Genomic DNA, 18935 nt, shown 5'->3' with positions numbered 1-18935 from the left:
TAGGAGTCTGGTCACGCCTCTCAGAGTTGGAGGATAATTTCACAGGAGGAGCTTTTTTTGCAAGCGTTCTCATTCGATCCGATGAGAGAATATACGGAAATAAATTCCTTGAGGATGGCTCCGTTCGGTTTTTTTCCGAAATGGGTCACGGATATCCACAGCAGGCATGATCATCAACGCGATTTGACTCGTTTCGGTGTCGGATGCGCCGTCAAAAATCGTATAAGTCAATCGCAAATGTCGCTAGTTCCTAGGCCTACCAAGGATTTGGCCTCTGGAGATTTCGACCCCAGCGCCTTCCGGAACCCCGCTACAAAAGAACGGGTCTTGAATCACTACTTCCAGTGTCCCGGGAGCAGGGTCGAGCTTAGCTCCAATCCCGAATTCCTGCCGAGTGTCCTGAGAGAAGACCAAAGCCAGCAGGGAGAGGGTCGAAGCCGGAGGGTTTTTCCAGGAACACGACCAGCTCGGGGAGCTTAATTATTCACAATGAGTACCGCGGTGTCAAATTGAGCTGCGGTCCTCTATGGCCAGGCGGAGCCGTCTGTAGACGGCCGGCACCGGCCTGTTGTGATGTAATAACTATCAACTAGATGTCGAGGGGCTGTGAAGGTCTGCAACCGACGTCCCAGCCGGAAGAGGCTCTTACCACAGTTCATAATGCAAGGGGCGCGTGTGGACACAGCACATCAGACCCGCATCATTGAGTCTCCAAGAGACCCAAGAATCTCAATGACACCGCATCTTTTGTTGACCGCTTCATAACCTTTCGGAATGTTGGGAGCGCGCGTAAACGGGACTTGGCCGCAGACTTCGGGACAGCTAGACGAAGCGGCCCTCACATTTGGCGTAGAGAACCGGCGCGGCGGTCAGAGTCGCCCGCAAGTTTCGCGAACTGAGCTCCGGAGGGTCGGAACCGACGTCCGTGCTCAGCGAGACGTCCTAGAATGTATGCGCAGCGACATGCAAGAAGCCACGGCCGGACCAGATCAGCCGATGGGGAGGAGGGAGCTGCATGACGATGACGGACCAGGAAACACGGGGCAAGCCACATTACCTAGGCAGGCTGCAATTTGTTAGCAAAATGGCGCCTGCGTAGCTTGTTTGCAACTCTATAATTGACTGTGCTCGTCCGTGCTGGCCATCCGCGCATTCGTGGCTGAGGTCTACTTACTCAGACGGGAACTTTTTCGGATTCAACATCCGACGAGCCGCGTGTGTATGTATACGTATGTAAATCAAGCTTACTTTCGGACGTGCGATTTGCAAGTAGGTTCATGTCGGTCCCCGAGCGAGGCTCTCGACTTCCTCCGCCGACTTGTAGGCGGGAACGTAGCGGCCCGTACAATCCAGCGTCGCTCCTCTCTCGCAGCTCGTTCGGCGGCGGACACGCTGTTGTTGAGCGGACAACATTCTCGTCTCGATTTCTCAAGCAGTACTCGCTACGAATGAGCGAATAAGCCGCGAGGTATCGCAGCCGTGAATCGAAGGAAGACCGACGTGACCAGAGTTCCCGATGTGGATGCCCACCGAATTCGGGGCAGTCAGGCTCCAAGAGAGTCCCGAGTCAGGCTCGGATGGAGATATCACGCAAAATGAATCGGCTTCCTCGTTCACAGGAGGAGGAGGAGGTGGTGTATGACGCCACGCGAAAATTGAGCTGCGTAAACAAGCGAGCCCCGAAGTCCGGATGCCAAAATGAATTTCCTTGACTCGCAAATCACTCTCGGTGCGGCGGCAAACAAAGCCCACAGATGGGCCGAGATGGAAACCACATTCCAGCAGAGTTGAAGTTTGTCTGGAATAGCGGGATGCACACTCTCGGAAATCGTCAGTTCGGGACGTGTCTGAGGAAAGCTCTGACTGACTTTTTGGAACATTGTTCGGTATTCGCGCAGCTATTCCCGAGGTCATCCAGAGTCCCGTTGGCCTCCGACACTCTCGTTTTTCCATTCTCTGCGGGAATCGTTTCGGATCGCGAAAATTCGCCGACGAGTCGGAATTCCATCCTTACGAGACAGGGTGAGCCCATCAAGTGCTCGTCGTCCGAGACGTGTCTCACCAGTCCTCGCGAGCCTTATGAGAGCTAATTCTGGGAGTTTTCTCTGGGCTCGGGATGAAGATGTCAGCATACACGCCGTCATACGTTATCCCAGCCGGGAGCAGCCGGATTAAATCAGAAGTGAAAATTTGCTTATCTGTCGACTACCGCAGATGAAATTTTCCGAGCTCCCGTCAAGATAGGAATACCCTTGATGAGCATTCTTCGGATACATGAGATGTCGAGGCTGTCGCCGGAAATTGGGCAGAAGCCGGAGAACTGTTCCGCCAGAATTATTCTCTGGAGCGGTTCCCGACAGAGTTTTCCTCCTCTTTCCCGCGGCGGTGGTCATGGTGCCATACGAATGTGGGTACCACCAAGCGAGAGCTCTAAGCACAACATTCTCTGCTTTCGGTCGCTCGTTCCCGCTGCTCAGCACAGAAAACGGTATGCTTCGCAATAAATTCGATCCATACGGGGCTTCTTTCACCCGTCGGCAGTCTTCTTAGTGCTGGATATCCAATCATCATTTCGAAAAACGAGCAATCCGAAAGTCCGATGTTACTCGGTGCGAGACGTACAATGTATGGGAAGAGGAGTGAGTATAGAAAGGCTGATACGGGTGCAGCATCGCTACAAGAAGCCAGGGGGCTCTCGGAACATGCATCGAATCCATCAATTCGATTCGACCTCGGTGCTAGAGTTTCCCATCGCCTCTTCCGAAGAGATGAGCCTCTCGGTCCGATCTTGAGAACAAGAGATGTCTTGAAGAGCTCCCTCTGAGCCATGCTTTCAGGTTGACCCTCTGAGTCTGTCGCTGACTTCAGTGATACGACTCCTGCTTTTCAAAACTTGATCGGCGGGGAATGGAGCGAGAAGAATTCCTTTCGCCCGATCTCCACTCCGGAAAGCCTCCCCCTCACGTGAAGTCCAACATACTGTGCGTGGCGGAGTTTCGTGCTCGGCAAAATTCAAGCCTATATCGCTCCGCCATATCCGAGGAAGGAACTCTGAATTCTCCTATGGCTGTCTCAGACCTGAGAGTACTTCTAGGATCCCATCGAGGGACAGTCTCCGATGGAGGAAGGACCTATGTAACGGCCGAGAAGCTGATGGAAGTCGCTGCGATTGCTATTTGGGAGTCAAGCTCAAGGTTTGATCCTGACTTCCTCAATGAAATCCGGATTCCTAGCGCCCGACAATCGATGAACAATAGTCTTCCTTTCGCTCGATTTGACACCGTCCGTTTCGCGATCATTATTTGAAGATCGTCCATCAATCCGAACATCCATCGGTGCTTCCCTACTTCTGCTCGTCCGTTGATCCACCCGGCCGTTCAATTGCTCACGGGAACTTTCTCACGGCGCATAATAGCAAGGGAACACGGAAATCGGCCCGTCAGTGCCGCCACAACGGTCACAATACGATCCGATTCACCTTGACGGGGAAACTTCTGATAACGGCTCGCACGGACACATCGACGCGAGTCACGTTATTCTTGAGAGTTCCGAGTGAAATCGGTCGCATTTTTCTCTTCTGAGCATTTCCTTGCCAATGGAACATTTCTTACGCTCACTTCTTTTCGATCTCTCGATTTTCCTCGCCGGCGTCGTGACCGGACAAAGTATGGTTTTCCGACTAATTATCTGACGGTTCGACGATTCTGGACTACTTTCTTTCAACTACACACAGTGACACGACACGGGCACCAAGAACATCCGTCAGAGCCTAACCGCTCCAAGACGTAAGAAAGCTCGAATTTTTTGCCCGTCTGTCTCCTTCACCAGAATCTCACGGAGGCTCAGTTCCGTTTCGAGTGATTCTGGAGCCTTGCGAAATTCGGTATCTCAATGTGCCATCGTGGTCACATAAGAATCAGTGCGTCCATAATGTAGCTGTTTTGCACCTTTCAATTTACTTGCTTGCCAACGACATAGTTGTGGGGAAATGTTCTTTCTCGACCGCTTACGCGGTCCAATGCCATGAACAAAAGACCCAATGGTCAATCCAGCGACAAGCCGGTAGACTGACCGAGGGGCGGGAAGACATATGGGTCCGCGAGCGAGCAGGAACATTCGCAGTCGGAACTTTCAACGCATCATTGAATTATGTGGTCTGCTTCTGGGACTTTCTAAAGGATAGCGACAGGCTCACGTCACTTACCTCTTCCCCGGCTCCCATTATGAAACTAACGATGCAGCAAGAGAGCTAGATCAATTTACGAGTAAAGTAATTTAATTCGTACTCATCTAGGTACTGTTCCATGAAAAGCCATGAGAATATTGTCCATCAAAATTATTGATACGCTCGCCTATGTACGTCGGATGAATGAGCAGGAACGGAGTACGAATTCTTGATCCCACACCGTCAGGAGAATCTCTCCATGGACGCAGGAGTGGACTCTGGTCACCGCTGGTCCCGGAAGTCTGATCGTGAGAGAGATTTCTCGCTTCGGTTCTCGACTCAGAATGAGCGAGTTTTCGTGCAAGTGAATGTCTGGCCGCTGCACCCGCGCTTTTGATGAATCGGGAGAGATTATGTCGCCGACCCCAAACAGCTCGGCCCTCCTGTGTTTTTCCTCTTTTCTTTCCATTCATCGTGTATTCAGCAGGGCTTGCTTCAAATCGTCGCAGACTGGCATCAATCGATCGGAGCGATGAAAGATTCCCATAGCCAAGGTCGCGTGGAGGTGGCCGCATTCCGTCACTGGCATCGAGTGATAAGAAAACACATGCCAACTTTCGCGCATTAGAAAAATAAAAGGAGATTTTCGTTCGACGGTGGTCAGCGAAACCCACTAACTGGCATAGATGTTCTCAGATCGAAATCCGATCTGGTCGCGGAACTCCTTTTGAATATACTCGTTACGAACAAAAGCTACGCTAGTTTGGGGAGTACCACCACGACCAAAGCACAGAATGAACTGTCGTGATCTAAAACCAGAATCGATCGGTTCCTTCTCCGAAAACCTCGAGGGACTCCGACGCTCCGGCCCAGCCAGAAAATTGACCTACGGCTCCCGGACGGGACCTATAGTCTTCTCCTCGCACCTTCGGTCAGATCCCCCGAACACATGAATACAGAGAATACAGAGAGCGAATGACAACGGTGTATTTCCGGGGCCTAACATCGCCCGCGCCGATAGCGGTAACAGCATCGCAACTTATCTCACGCTCGGGAACCAGCTAGAATGAATCAAACACAACCAACCCGACTTGACGAAATGGTCAAGCGCTCAGTTAAATATAGAGCTCTATCTTGTCCCGCGAGTCTAGGAAACAACGTCGCAAAGCGTTTTCCAACCTTGCTATCGATTGCAAAAATCACCATAAGACACAGAAAAATACCCACACTTCGTTGTACGCAAACGCACGTACTCACAGACGATTAGTCATTGCTTGCGCCGACGGGAACGTTGATTTTGCTATCAAATGTCCTTCCTGACTAGAAATCCATAGGGAATTGTATGGGTTCCAATCGATCGACCGCTCGATGGTCTCTCGCTCGATCGAGAAACGAGATCTGCTGAGGAAATCCATCAATGTCCCGCAATTAAGAAACCAATGCGAATAATTATGAATGTCTCTGGCTAACCGATTGCGTACGCCAAAATAGTGAATGGCTCTCAGCGGTTAGACAGGACAACTTCATTCTGCTCCGGCGTGGACCGTTCAGCAGATGCTTCTGATTGGGCACTTCAGTCTAGCCGGCTCGTCAGAAGTCGAGGTGCTCGATCGCAGCCCACGACAATGCAGAGCGATCCCAGCGTTGGGATATCGTAGCTTCAGATGTTTTCATTTTACGGGCGCATTTTCAACCGCCGAACTCTACCTGAATCGACAGGGAACGGCGGATACCGAATCGACGGTAGAAATGGAACGAGAAGATAACGGTATCTTATTAATGAGCGCTGTCTCTTCTGGCGAAGGACGAGATCCCAATGTCTCAGAAACGAAGTCCTGAAAAGCAGCTGATCAGTAGAAGGGAAAAGAGCAGCCGGCAAAGGCAGCAACGGTTCGATTCTCCTCAGCGGAGCGAAAATTTCTGCTGAGTGAGATTCCCGACACCAGCTAATGCCTTGAAATTCAATCAAGTTCAATCAGGTACCAGAGCGAGTCCGACGTATACGTGTATATTACACAGCTCGACAGCCAAATCGTTACAAAGAAAGTGATAGCTATTACGGGGTAAACCGGGGGCGCTGAATCCGAATTTCATAACAGTTTTTCTTCATCAGGTCTAGTTTTTCCGAAATTTCAATTTTTCGACTTTTTGCCATTTTTCGTCTTCAAAAAATTCTAGCTCCGCCCCTGAGTGGACTAGATCGATGAAACTTCGGTGGCGGATAGACCTCGGTTGGGGCTACACCTGGCCGAGTTTTGGTGCAATTCGTCGCAGTGGTCTCTGAGCTAGAGCCATCGGAAACTAAAAAAAGAAGAAAAAAGTGGGAGAGGGACCTCTTGAAACGCACTTGACGGAAAAACTAGGACCTTTGAAGCGGTCTGACCTCGACAATTCGATAGAGGAGGCTTTTACGAGCATTTTGAGACCAAGCAGAGCAAAATCGGTCGATCCGTTCAGTTTTTATTCGCAAAAACATTGAAAATTTCAAAACGCCTAAAAGTCGGAATTCGTCTGTGCCGACTTTTAAGCTTCGAATACATAGCCCAGAAGCTCCGTCCCAGGAGCAGACAGAAACTGCTAGCGGGAGTGCTCAACGGGCCGCAGATCCGGCGACTCATGAAGGACCCAAACTTCATCGAATCGATCAACCCGGAGGAAGCCGCCGCCTGGGAATCCTTCGTCTCAGTCGCCACGAACTTCTTGGGGAGCACGAGAGCTTCCAACTACGTGGAGTTGGTGCAGAGACTTGTAGAAAGCTTCCGCATTCTCGGATGTAGAATGAGTATCAAGGTTCATTATCTCCACGCCCACCTTGATCTATTCCCTGAGAATTTAGGGTCAATGAGCGACGAGCAAGGCGAAAGGTTCCATCAAGACATCAGCACCATGGAGGAGCGAGGAGCGATACCAAGGGAGGTGGGATGAGTCTATGATGGCAGACTATTGCTGGAACCTCATGAGGGAAGCCCCATATCGACCACATTCCAGACAATCGCTGACGGCTCGATTTGATGCGGATTGATCGACCTCGCTGATTTTACGGAAGATTCCAACGGCCCAACGGTCGAAGCTTCTGCTTAAAAGCCGGAACAGACGAATGCCGACTTTTAGGCGTTTTCAAATTTTCAATGTTTTTTGCGAATAAAAACTGAATGGATCGACCGATTTTGCTCTGCTTGGTCTCAAAATGCTCGTAGAAGCCTCCTCTATCGAATTGTCGAGGTCAGACCGCTTCAAAGGTCCTAGTTTTTCCGTCAAGTGCGTTTTAAGAGGTCCCTCTCCCACTTTTTTCTTATTTTTTTTAGTTTCCGATGGCTCTAGCTCAGAGACCACTGCGACGAATTGCACCAAAACTCGGCCAGGTGTAGCCCCAACCGAGGTCTATCCGCCACCAAAGTTTCATCGATCTAGTCCACTCAGGGGCGGAGCTAGAATTTTTTGAAGACGAAAAATGGCAAAAAATCGAAAAAGTGAAATTTCGGAAAAACTGGACCTGATGGAGAAAATCTGTTAAGAAATTCGGATTCAGCGCCCCCGGTTTACCCCGAAATAGCTTTCACTTTCTTTGTAACGCGAAAAAAGTTTTTTTTGTCGAGCTGTGTTATCAACCCGTTACTACATATTTGTTGCCGTCGTTGTGCGTTTGGCTCGTCCTCGATTTGGTTAGTTCAACACTCAGGACCGCCTACAGCACCCCCACGAGCTCATCGAAGATCAGTGATTGAAGTTTACATACATATGTCGGGATGCCGGGATTTGTCGGGAGATCTCGACCGAAATCGCCTCGAAAACGCCGGACCAGTGGGAGCCGCAATTGAAATCGAGGACCTAGCTCATCATCCGGGGGCTCGACGAGAAGGCGGAGAGCATGAGAGGGAATTTTTTTCTTCTTTTCGAGACGCCGGAACTCGGGCATCAAATTAGCCGTGAGGTTTCGAAGAAGCATTGCATGCCGGCGAACTTTCTCAGGGATCTTGGGATAAGTCGCGGCTGGACGCCGGCCGTAGTGATCTTCCAATTGTTTCCGACCGATGCCAAAGGACACCAAGGCGACTTCGGTCATCAGGAAGTAGGAAACTTGGAGCGTGGGGACATTTCAGCAGAGCTCGTACTTTAGCCGAGTGCTACTATTAGAGCTTTTTCTGTGTCGTAGTGAATGGGATCCTATTACGGACTCCTAGGTGATCTGCAATCAGTAAAGCATTGAGGGTGTCTATCGCCATCTAATCGCGTGGTCGGCATCGATCGTTTGCCATTCAGCAAATTCTGGTGCGGCTAGACTTGATCAATTTCGGAAGCAGCGCTGCGAGTTGGCTCCTGTCGCTCCGAGTTGGCAGGATGATTCGATTATCTTGTTTCATCACGACATCGTGGACATTCGAGTTATGTCTGGTTCGATTCTCGTGTGGGTTACGCCATGTTTCAGCGAGACGGTCAGAATTGACTGATATCGCCCGACAGGGGTGTACGCGATTTCCTTCTCCCTTCCGCGGGTTTCTTCCCGCACCGCGTTCTTCGCAGAGTGGTCCATCGATACCTGGCGTGGCAGATGCAATACGTTCTCGAAAGGAGCGCTCGGGAGAGATTTCCCGAAGCAATTTTCGTCGACCTTTCCGAGCGAACCAGGTTCAGGGACAAGGCGAACGTTGTTCCGGCAGTCTGGAATTGTCTCTTTTGTGCGCTTGAGCGGGTCTTTCAATTCTCAACGGCTGTTTCAGTGTGCATACTGCACCGGCTCCGTCTGCATACCGCCTTAGTATTCTTAGTGCCAGTTGCAGAAAAGGTCTTCGTTCCCGTAGTGATGTCGAACGGATTATGGCTTAAACATCGGCTCAAATCGGTCTTGATGGATCGAGGAGTCATCGCATGGATCAGACAGAAGCTGACACCTCACAGATATCAGCGGAATCAGACGTAGTCTCCCAAGAATTCCTTTGAACAAACTCGCCACCGAATCAGAACCTAGAACTCTCGCAAATCATCGCGACGCGACTCCACTCAAAAGACTCGTCCCGTCGCTTCTCCAAACGCCGAGCGAACTAGTCTATGTCCACGTGCATGATTTGATTTCTTTCAGAGAAAAATGTCTCGGGGTAGGAGAGTTGCCGTTTCTGGCGATTCGAAAAAGTTCCAGAACCGTAAATTCAAATATGATGAACACTGGAGCATGGGCAAGAAACACGCATACATGGGTGAATGAAGGAATGATTGAATGAACAAACGAGAGAAATTGTATACAACCGTTCCCGCGGCGCTTTATCTCCGATTTATGCTCTTCTGAATCTTCTGAATACGGGCGAGTGAATTCTGGTGGTCGACGTTTTTACGCTGGCCAGCTCCGAGTCTTTGTCGTAGACTTCAGCGGTGGTTAACGGTGTCCGCTCCGTCCGCAGCTGTCCTTGGTGTGCTATTCTTCCGATGCACCGCCGGAGAGTTTCTTCCCTTGTGCTTGCGTGTATGTGTGTGTGTCTTAGTTGCTCACTCTCCCGTTTGACGTCCATTCGTCTGTCTATTCCAAGTTGGCTGGCCAGCCGCTCGCTCGCTCGCTCGCCCGCCCCCCCACCTCACTATCCTAGCCATGCACTCGCTCTCCCGTTTGCCCGCCCTCATCGTACGTCCGGTATAAAAAGTGTTCAGGTAAGCGGAACGTACACCATTAGTTAACATGCGTCCTTTCACCGCAGTGTTCATTGGAGCCGCCCTCGTTGGGTTGGCCGCTGCCGAAGGTGAACTCGGATACGGCGGAGGCTATGGAGGAGGCTACGGAGGCTATGGAGGAGGTTCCTACGGAGGATACGGACACGCCGGTCTCGCCTACGGTCATCACGCACCGACCACCAACGTCGTCGTGAACAAGGTTGCCCGACCCGTCCCGGTCGCTCACCCCGTTCCCCAACCCTACGTGGTGCCCGTTCCCCGAGCTGTGCCCGTCTACAAGAGCGTCCCAGTGCCGAAACCCGTCCCTGTGCCCCAGATCGTGGAGCAATACGTTCCCGTCCACAAGGAAATTCCCGTCCCCAAGGAGGTCCCTGTCCCCTACACCGTTGAAGTGAAGAAGCCCTACCCCGTCCACCACGAGGTTAAGGTTCCCAGGCCGTACATTGTCCACGTGCCCAAGCCCTACATCGTCGAGAAACCCTACCACGTTCAGGTTCCCGTCAAGATCGCCCAGCCCTACGCCGTCCCTGTCCACCGACCCTACGCCGTGCCAGTGAAGAAGGCCTACCCCGTCGACGTTCCCGTCGTTAAGGAGGTTCCTGTCGCCATCCACAAGCCCGTCGCCGTTCCCGTCCACGGCCACTCCGCCTACGCCAACATCGGATACGGTCAGGCTTACGGTCACGGTTACGGTCACGGCTACAAAGCCTAGATGTACATAGGAATCCTTCTGGACAAGACTACGCGGGAGACTTAGGTAAATTCAGGAGAACAAACAACCTTAAGCTCTCAGAAACAAAGACCGAATCTGAGCAGCAACTGCAACATCATCACCAGCGCGGAACATGTGTAAATTTGTAAAGAAGTTCAAGTAAAAATTCCACAACGGCTATTTTCAGAATGTAACACTCAAACATCCGGTCCCTTATTCGATATTATCGCTTGACGCTCTTTCCGGTCCTCATGGACTCTGGGGTCGAAACCTAGAAACAGAATAAGCTCTTTGCGGGGGAAAATTTGGCAGCTGAACTTGAGCGTGGATCGCACTTTTCGCACGCCGCGTACTTCGAGCCGGATCGGTCGAGCTCCTCCGACGGTCACGTTGTCAACCAAGCACTCAGCAGCGGCACAACACTTTTCCTACTTTAGGGATCTCGAACCAACGTGATGTCGATACCGACATCCGGACTCATGATCTACGACCTAGGAGACTGATCGCGAATCAATATCACGCATCCGAACAACCTTTCCCTCCTGCATTCAATTACTTTCGCCACTCCTTGTGCTGGTGAGGATTTCCTTCGAGTGCTTGCGACATCAGACGTCCGGAAGGCGATACGGTCGCTTCCCATCTCGCTCATACAGACTGAGTGTGGTAGATATACTCTCGTCGAGCGGATGCACGACCGCATAGGATAGACGAAAAGAGCATTATTGTTACAGGAAACCGGATATGATTTTTGCTTCTTCTCCCGGTGGGGTTCTAGCAGCTATATTTTGGCGAAGGCAGACCTGAAGGATTGCCTCGAGTCCCTTGGACAGCGATTCCTGACGGGAATCCTCGATTGGAAGCCCGTCAGAGATTCAAACCGCGGACTCTTCGAGGGAAACCTCCGGGAAGGCCATCGCCGACTCACATATTCCGCTACGACTCAAATATCTACCTCCAAATGCGAGGGAAAATCGCTTACAGAGTAGGCAAGCGTACTGCGCCCAAAGCCAAGCGTGATCATTTACCGTCAGCGGTGCCAGATACTGAGCCATCACGTCAGTCGCCTTAAGGTCGCCGACTTTCCGAGTGGCGAGAGTATGTTACTTGGTGTGACATCGTTCCATTTATCTCAGCACGGTGATAGAGGCGATGGAACCAAGAAGGATGGGGTCCGTCGGAACGAGTATCTCTGCGATTCCCATGGGTACGGAGCACCCCTCGATTGAATACGCTCGAAAGTCGAGAATCGCTGCTTCGGGCTTTCAGATAAGGATTCTTCCCCTTGAAACACTTCCACCCCGCGGAACTCATACGCAACTGATTTTCCGCTCATTCCGGTACCTTCGATACGTAGGTAGTTCTTGGCCACAGCACGGCAACGACAGAGAGGACACACTGGAATAACCGCGGTCGCCGCACGGGACCCCGGCAGCCTCTCGGATGCATGAAGAGGCAGAAGATAAGCCGTACAGCTATTCAGCGACCGCATGCAGAAAGTCGAGGTGCGCTCTAAACAGTGACGCATTATAATTTACTCTCCGTGGCCGAGCTGTCCGCGGGCCAAGTTTATGACCACTCAACGTGGCTGGCTTCAGTAAGACGTACAAGTCCCGGTGTAAATGTTTGATGCTAATGTCATGCAAGCAGATCATTGTATTGCTAGAGTATTCAGACCACCGGCTTCCCGCAGCTGTTGCCAGCCACGCATTCTTAATGAAACATGAGCCATATCAACATGATCGTGTTCTGGATTGAGGAATAATGCACGCTGCTCGAAACCATTCGTCTCCCGTGGTTGTTTATGTCTACCGAAACTTTTCAGGGACCTTGAATGTTGAATCCGACCGTAGAACATGAAGTTCAGAAATCATCATCGTCCCGCGTCAAAACGGAAAGTCTACATAGCTCCATGTTGAGATCATCACGTGCGGAGCATGTTCCTTTTGCCTTTTGGGCAAAAAGACGGAAATTCCAGGCAAGTATCACGAAACGATGTCAGCCCCTCTAGACACACGGGAAACGCGCGCGATGGCGTGAAGTATCGTCTCTCGGGGGGTCCTCGAGATCGGATAGGATGCCGTGAGCGACTGAACTGTGAGTCGAATCATACACTGTCGCGTCCTGGACGCCACCCCGACGTCATACGACGGAAAAGACTCGAAGTCGTTTTGTAGCTCCAGATTTTCACCGAGCGATTCGAACCGTCACAGGAGCTCGGGAGAACTTCAGGACAAGAGCGTCCGCTTCTCCAGTGAAGGCATGCTTCGTCTTTCCACTCGCAGAATCTCCGGGGATTGTCCCGTTTCCCGCCGAGCCTGCTCACGTAGGTTCGGCTTTTTTTCCGCACTGCTCGGAAACATGCATGAACAACATTTCCGAATATCCGGCGGGCGAAGCGCGTGCCGGTCTCTTCGGGTCGTTAGGCGATGGTTTTCGGGGTCTGCCCCTGCCCTCGGAATGATCTCTCCGGGAGAGTTCAATTTTTTCTTTCCTTCTCCTTGCGTCGACACTCAAAGCGAAGAAAATGGAAGATTGACCGAAACGATGACGATGACTGACTTGATGCGTGGCTGCTCCACAACCACCCCGCACATTCAGGCGGAAGAAGATTGCGTCGGAGCGAAAAGCAATCCAGTTTCTGGCCGTTGTTCCCGGTATCGCGTGTTCAGCTTTCACCTTCGCCACGAGAGGAACGGGTTCCACAAATCTGACTTTAAAGAGACCTGCGCCCCCCGGAAAAGAGGCAGGGCTAAAAATAGAATCCAATTTCTCACATCATAACGTTACGAACCACGAGAGAGTTCTCCCACTGGCAGAATGACTGAATTCGACTCCGGGAAGAGTGGGAGCATCAAGGGTCCACACCGCGGGGCTCCGAACGGATTTTCAGCTCTGCAGCCGAATCCGATCCCGATCACTTGATCCGTATTCCACCCAGTCCCTGGATTCGGAGAAGTTTTTCCGAGATCGATGTTTACCCGCGCAGTACAGACTCCGAGTCTCACTCAGAGTCGTTCTGTTTCATCAATACTTCACTTGCATCAGCGTCCATCATCGAGCTGCGCAAATGGTTCTCGATCGGCTGCAGTCGCTTCCTCGGGAAGAATTGGATCCTCTAGTGAATAAAGTCGTCGGAGCGTCTGCTCCGAGTGCACACGGGGGGAATGAAAGCAGCACCAGGGCGTTCGTTTTATGATCCCACGAAACGGCTCGAGCTTATTGAGACTACAAGCTCGTAGTGATTCATAAGCACCCCGGAGCATCCTTTATTGCCCACGTTGGACGGACAACGATCCAGGGAATTCCTCGTTCACGATATCTCGAGAGCTCTCATCATAAATACACGCAGGAAGCGACTTTTACACGATTGATGTAGCGAGACTTCATATATGTACCTATGTTCGCTCGTCTCGGATCTCGGCTCTGAGCTCCGGCAATAATTCCCGTTCACAGGTACTGAGCTCGGAATGGACGGAGACCGATCATTTCCAGGCGGACGCTTGCAGCCGCGGAGGCTTTCGATGCGGATCTTGATATCGGATCTGAAGCAAATGGACCGAGCAGAGAACCGACCGAACTGCGCTCACTCGGAGTCTGACTACCTGGGAGAGGTTCTTCGGGGGAAAACGACTCCATGTCTGATGCATCGGGGCCTGCATGGAAACGAAGGAGAAACAAAAGTTTCTGTAGGAGCGGAATCCGGAATCACAACGGACGCAGAGTCGCTCGATGCTGATCCCGATCGCTCATTCCGCATATAGAAGGTACTCGCCGATACTGCTGGCGCCGAGCCGTTCCGATGCGTCGGCGTCCCGTAATGGTCAAGTACGCTGAAACATTTCGACGCAAGAAGTCGAATCTGCGTCGAAAGTTGAATTCCACAGATTCAGCCAAGTGCGATGAAGGCTAGCCCACAATTTGAAGATATTCGCTCGATTTCTGGTCGAGTTTCAATCCGCTACTTCAGGGCCAAGGGCTCGAACAAAAGGGCCCCTTGTCGTTATTGACGATAACCATTTGACTCTTAACACTTATCTCCGATTATAAAATTTATACAGTGAAGGGGAACTTCTCGTTGAGCGGTCCGACTACAGAACACCCACAGGGCGTGATGTCCCCAAGGACGCCGCCCTCGAGGTGAGTTTATAATCACGCATCGCTGATATCCGGAGAGACCGACAGGCCAGCGTTCACTAATAGGCAAGATAAGTTCGTGTAGCCGAACGTACGAGATAGCGCTCTGAGGGAGGACGAAAACACTCTGCATGTTCAAGAGATATCTGATCGATGATAACTGATTTATCGCAAAAGCCAGCTGGTATATCTTCCATGTGTCAACAAACCCCCAATTGTAAGTATTTTCATATACACCATATTAATTAATTACATAATTATTGTACATGATGGTCGCTTGTCGCCATCGTATCTCATGCAAACTCTACGAGTTGGTCGGTTGGATGGTTCCTTCATTCCTCCCTACAGATTTTTCCTCATGAGAGTGTAGGAGAGCTTAGGCCTTAGCCTTCTTGTAGAGCTCGTGGCCGTAGCTTCCTAGACCGCCTCCGAGATCACTGAAACCACCGAATCCACCAGAGTATCCGAAGTCTCCGTGGCCGTGCGAATGGACTGGGACAGCGACGGGCTTCTTAACGGCGTAGGGAATCTCTTTGACGACCGGAACCTCAACGGGGTAGGCCTTCTTCACCGGGACGGGATAGGGCTTGTGGATTGGAACAGTGTAGGGCTGAGGAATCTTGACCTCCACGGGAACGTGGTAGGGTTTGTGGACGACGTAGGGCTTGGGTACGTGCACGATGTAGGGCTTGGGCACCTTCACGATGTGGTGTACCGGGTAGGGTTTCTTGACGGCCACCGGGACTGGCACAGGGACCTCCTTGGGAACAGGGACCTCTTTGTGCACGGGGTAGTACTGATGCACTATATGAGGGACCGGCACCGGTTTCGGGACCGGGACACTCTTGTAGACGGGCACGGCTTTGTGCACGGGCACCACATGGGGTACGGGAACGGGGTGTGGGACGGGATAGGGCTTGTGTACCTTATTCACAACATAGTTGACTTTGGGGGCGTGATGGTATCCGTGTCCGTATCCTCCAAGGTCCCCGTAACCTCCGAGACCACCGTAGCCGTGAGTGGCGGTGGCTACCGCGACGCTGGCGAGCACTAAGAAAGGTTGCATTTCTACAAGAGCCAACTGACAATTGCACTGGCGAAAGCTCACCGGAGCTCCCGTTTTATATCGTCGGCCGTCGAGCTCCGCATTTTGGTGAAGAGAAGGACCCTTATCGACCTTGAGCAGAGTTTTTGCTCTAATCCTAACGCATTTTGCCGCCGCCGCGTCGACGCAGCCGCCGCCGCTGCTCTTGCCAGTACTGTTAGTTGAGTTGAATTGTTATTCTGAAGTGCTTGGCCAGCAATTTTCAGCGGAGTGGCATTACGCCCGACGCTTAGAACAAATTCAAAACCCAGAATAATGGCGTGAACTTTCTGTCAGGTCTTTGTTCCTAGCGCTCCATTTCCGACACAGGTCGTGACTCCGAGGAGAATCGCGAGCGATCAGGAAGTAACGCGAAATTCTCGACATATCTGATCGTTTGCATGGATCGTCCTTAGTCTCCCATGAGCCTCCTCCCAATCCCTGTTTTCCTGGCTCCTCAATCGATGGAGTTCGGAATGGAAGGCGCTCTCGTGAAAACTGAGGATATCCCTCGTGAGATTTTGCGGATTTCGAGACGCGAAAAAGTCATCATGATGACGTCAACCGCTCTCTACCTTTGAATCAGAGATCGAGATGTCGCTCTGCGGACGCCCCCCCCTCCCAATCGAGCTCCTCCCGTTCGAAGATGGCGAACAGCATGCCCACCAAGCTGACTGAGTCATTGATCCCAGAGCCCGACTTAGCGCAATGAAATACTTGTCCTAAAAATCTGATGGTCACTCTTTGATATTCAAGACAAGGACTCGCATCGGGCTCGCACACAGATGGACGGTCGCAACGGCTGCGCGAGGGGCTATTCACATGGCTCAATGCACTAGATTGTAGACGGCAAGCGATCCGATAATGATGATAATACGCAAGTCAATACCGAAAACCAGCTCCAGAAGAATCCTTTGACCAGGCTAAGCTCTGTTTGCCCAGATCAGCTCTTCAGAAAATGCGCAAACGAGAGTCGGAGCTACAATACCGGTCGAACGAGGTTCAACGCATGCATGGAAGTTTGGCCTTTCCATCTTTCTCGCAGTTCTCCGCAGAAACTCGAGACGATCCCACACATCGATGCTGGAGTCCGGCTTCCGGAAGAAAGGCTTTTGGGGAGTTCATCACCGCTCGTGTCTCTCTGGTGACTGGTGGGTACCGTAATGATAATAATGATCTCCATGATAACGTGAGAACATCCATAAGCGCTGGTAGCGATCTCTTAGGGTTTCTGGTGGAATTGTCGCTTGGCTCCTCAGTGAAGCGTTAAGACGCTCGGCCGACGCCTCACGATAATTCGTCGAAAAGATATTCGATTTTCCGCCCCTTCCACCAGAACAAAAGCGGACCGACGCAGCAGAAATCACACAAGTAGAACGGAAAAGCCCCTAGAACTATTCATAGCTCAAGCCGGATGTGAACGGGAAAATTTCAAGGCAGGATAAGTCATACCCCGCGAAAACGCATTCGGACCTACGAGTCATCGCAGCGCAGATTCGCTCCTGTTCTAGTTCACTTCTCTCTTGTCTTCGAACTTCTGTGAAAACCTCAGATCGATGTAACTGTTTTCTCGACACGTTCGAATCGAAAACCAGAACTTTAGGTAATCGGCAGAAGAAAGAAACACTTTTTTTCCTGATGATAATACGCAAGTCAATACCGAAAACCACCGAGGATCAGTTCTCAACGGTATACCAGAAAAGAACGTTCCGAAACTATCGCGAGACCGCCTCAAATTCATTGTATCCCGAGTTTTTTCCGCGGTGCAGACTCCGGTTCTGGATCAGGGTTTATCTATCGATCGGCTAAAAACCGGGTCTTTCAAAAACCTCGTTTCCGCTTTTTGAAATGATCGAGTTTTGACAGTCGCGGAGGAGTCCGCCGACTCCACCATTCACTCTTGAGTGAGCAAGCGAATCAATTCTTCTTTTTCTGCCGTCAAAAGCGCCTGAAGATCCCTCTCGGGCGGGAGGAGCTCTCCCCTTGATTGATGTCGTGATCACTTGAACACCCGCGAGAATTTTTCCCCAACCAGCAGGCTGGCTTTCTCCGATGCGCCTCGAAGACTTTTACAGAACGCCAACCGGCAGTTCCTCTGGGGTTCAATCGTTGACCACTTGATCAGCAAGATGCAGCTCCTGCTGTCTCTGACCAGTGTTATTCTCTGTTGTGGACTCGTTTTCGCCTACGATGAAAGTGAAGAAGACTCCCACAGCTACGAGCACAGCGAGAGCCACTTCGAGAAACATTACTTCAAGCCACCAAAAGTGAAAACGATCGTCAAAACGATACACAAGCCGTTCGCGGTGCCGCATCATGTCCCCGTACCGCATGTGATCGAAATTCAGAAGAAAGTTCCGATCTACAAGAAAGTGCCCGTTTACAAACACATTCCGGTTCCGCATATCGTCAACAAGTACTACACAGTGCACAAAACCGTGAATGTACCGAAATACGTTCCCGTTCCCGTGAAAGTGCCCGTGAAAAAGCCGTTCCCCGTGCCGAAAGTGATCAAAGTGCCGAAGCCATACGTGGTCAACGTGCCGAAACCTTTCATCGTGCACAAACCGTTCGCGGTGCCCGTCGAGGTAAGGATTCCAAAACCGTACGTCGTCACCGTACGCAAACCGTACCCGATGTTTATAAAGAAGCGAATTCCCGTGATCATCCCCGTAATCAGAGAAAAGAAGGTGACCATCAAAAAACCTGTGCCGATCCACATAGAATCGCATGGAAATGAAGAAATTGACTTGCATGGCGCCTTCACTGGTCAACTAGAACAGCAGATGCCTCCACAGAAACAACAGCAACAGCAATCCGATAACGGTTTTCCGTCGAACTTCCTCCAAGGCGAGGAAAATCAGATCACGGCGGAACGGAGAACCGGTCTAGAAACTTTCCTGAGTTGGTTCAGAAGGCATGAGGATAGGTCGTTCAACGGGATCCGGACGACGACGGGACATGGTTTTGTGTAATTCAGGCCGGCAAAAAGTTTCTTGTAGATTATTGCCCAAGAGGATACTATGTTTATTTATATGATTATTTATTTGTTGAATAAATTCATCCGATGGCGCTATCGCGAGCATAGTGTCGCAAACCTCTCGAGTGGGAATGCATCGACTCCTCTATAATTTAATCGTAGGGTCTCCCTAGCAGTCCTTCACACGAAGGAAATCCGTTTT

At 51.2% G+C, this 18935-nt stretch overlaps 3 protein-coding genes across 3 annotated transcripts; 2 read left to right on the top strand and 1 right to left on the bottom strand.

Annotated features, from left to right (window-relative positions):
• Positions 1-9823: 9823 nt before the first annotated feature.
• LOC100905055 (E3 ubiquitin-protein ligase RNF12-B-like) lies at positions 9824-10739 on the top strand. The gene has a single exon (XM_003744963.2). It carries the CDS (start codon positions 9831-9833, stop codon positions 10533-10535), a length of 705 nt encoding a protein of 234 aa, XP_003745011.1. The 5' UTR covers positions 9824-9830; the 3' UTR covers positions 10536-10739.
• A 4090-nt stretch (positions 10740-14829) lies between these two features.
• On the bottom strand, positions 14830-15758 carry LOC100904425 (proline-rich protein 4). Its single transcript, XM_003744958.2, has one exon. The coding sequence runs from the start codon at positions 15733-15735 to the stop codon at positions 15046-15048; it is 690 nt and encodes a 229-aa protein (XP_003745006.1). The 5' UTR covers positions 15736-15758; the 3' UTR covers positions 14830-15045.
• Positions 15759-17882: 2124 nt separating this feature from the next.
• On the top strand, positions 17883-18728 carry LOC100898568 (valine-rich protein-like). Its single transcript, XM_003745004.1, has one exon. The coding sequence runs from the start codon at positions 17883-17885 to the stop codon at positions 18726-18728; it is 846 nt and encodes a 281-aa protein (XP_003745052.1).
• Positions 18729-18935: the final 207 nt, after the last annotated feature.

Source organism: Galendromus occidentalis, unplaced genomic scaffold (assembly GCF_000255335.2).
Source record: "Galendromus occidentalis unplaced genomic scaffold, Mocc_1.1 scf7180000077476, whole genome shotgun sequence".
Classification (NCBI taxonomy): domain Eukaryota; kingdom Metazoa; phylum Arthropoda; class Arachnida; order Mesostigmata; family Phytoseiidae; genus Galendromus; species Galendromus occidentalis.
The sequence above is the reverse complement of the archived record's forward strand: the minus strand, read 5'-3'. Positions and strand labels throughout refer to the sequence as shown.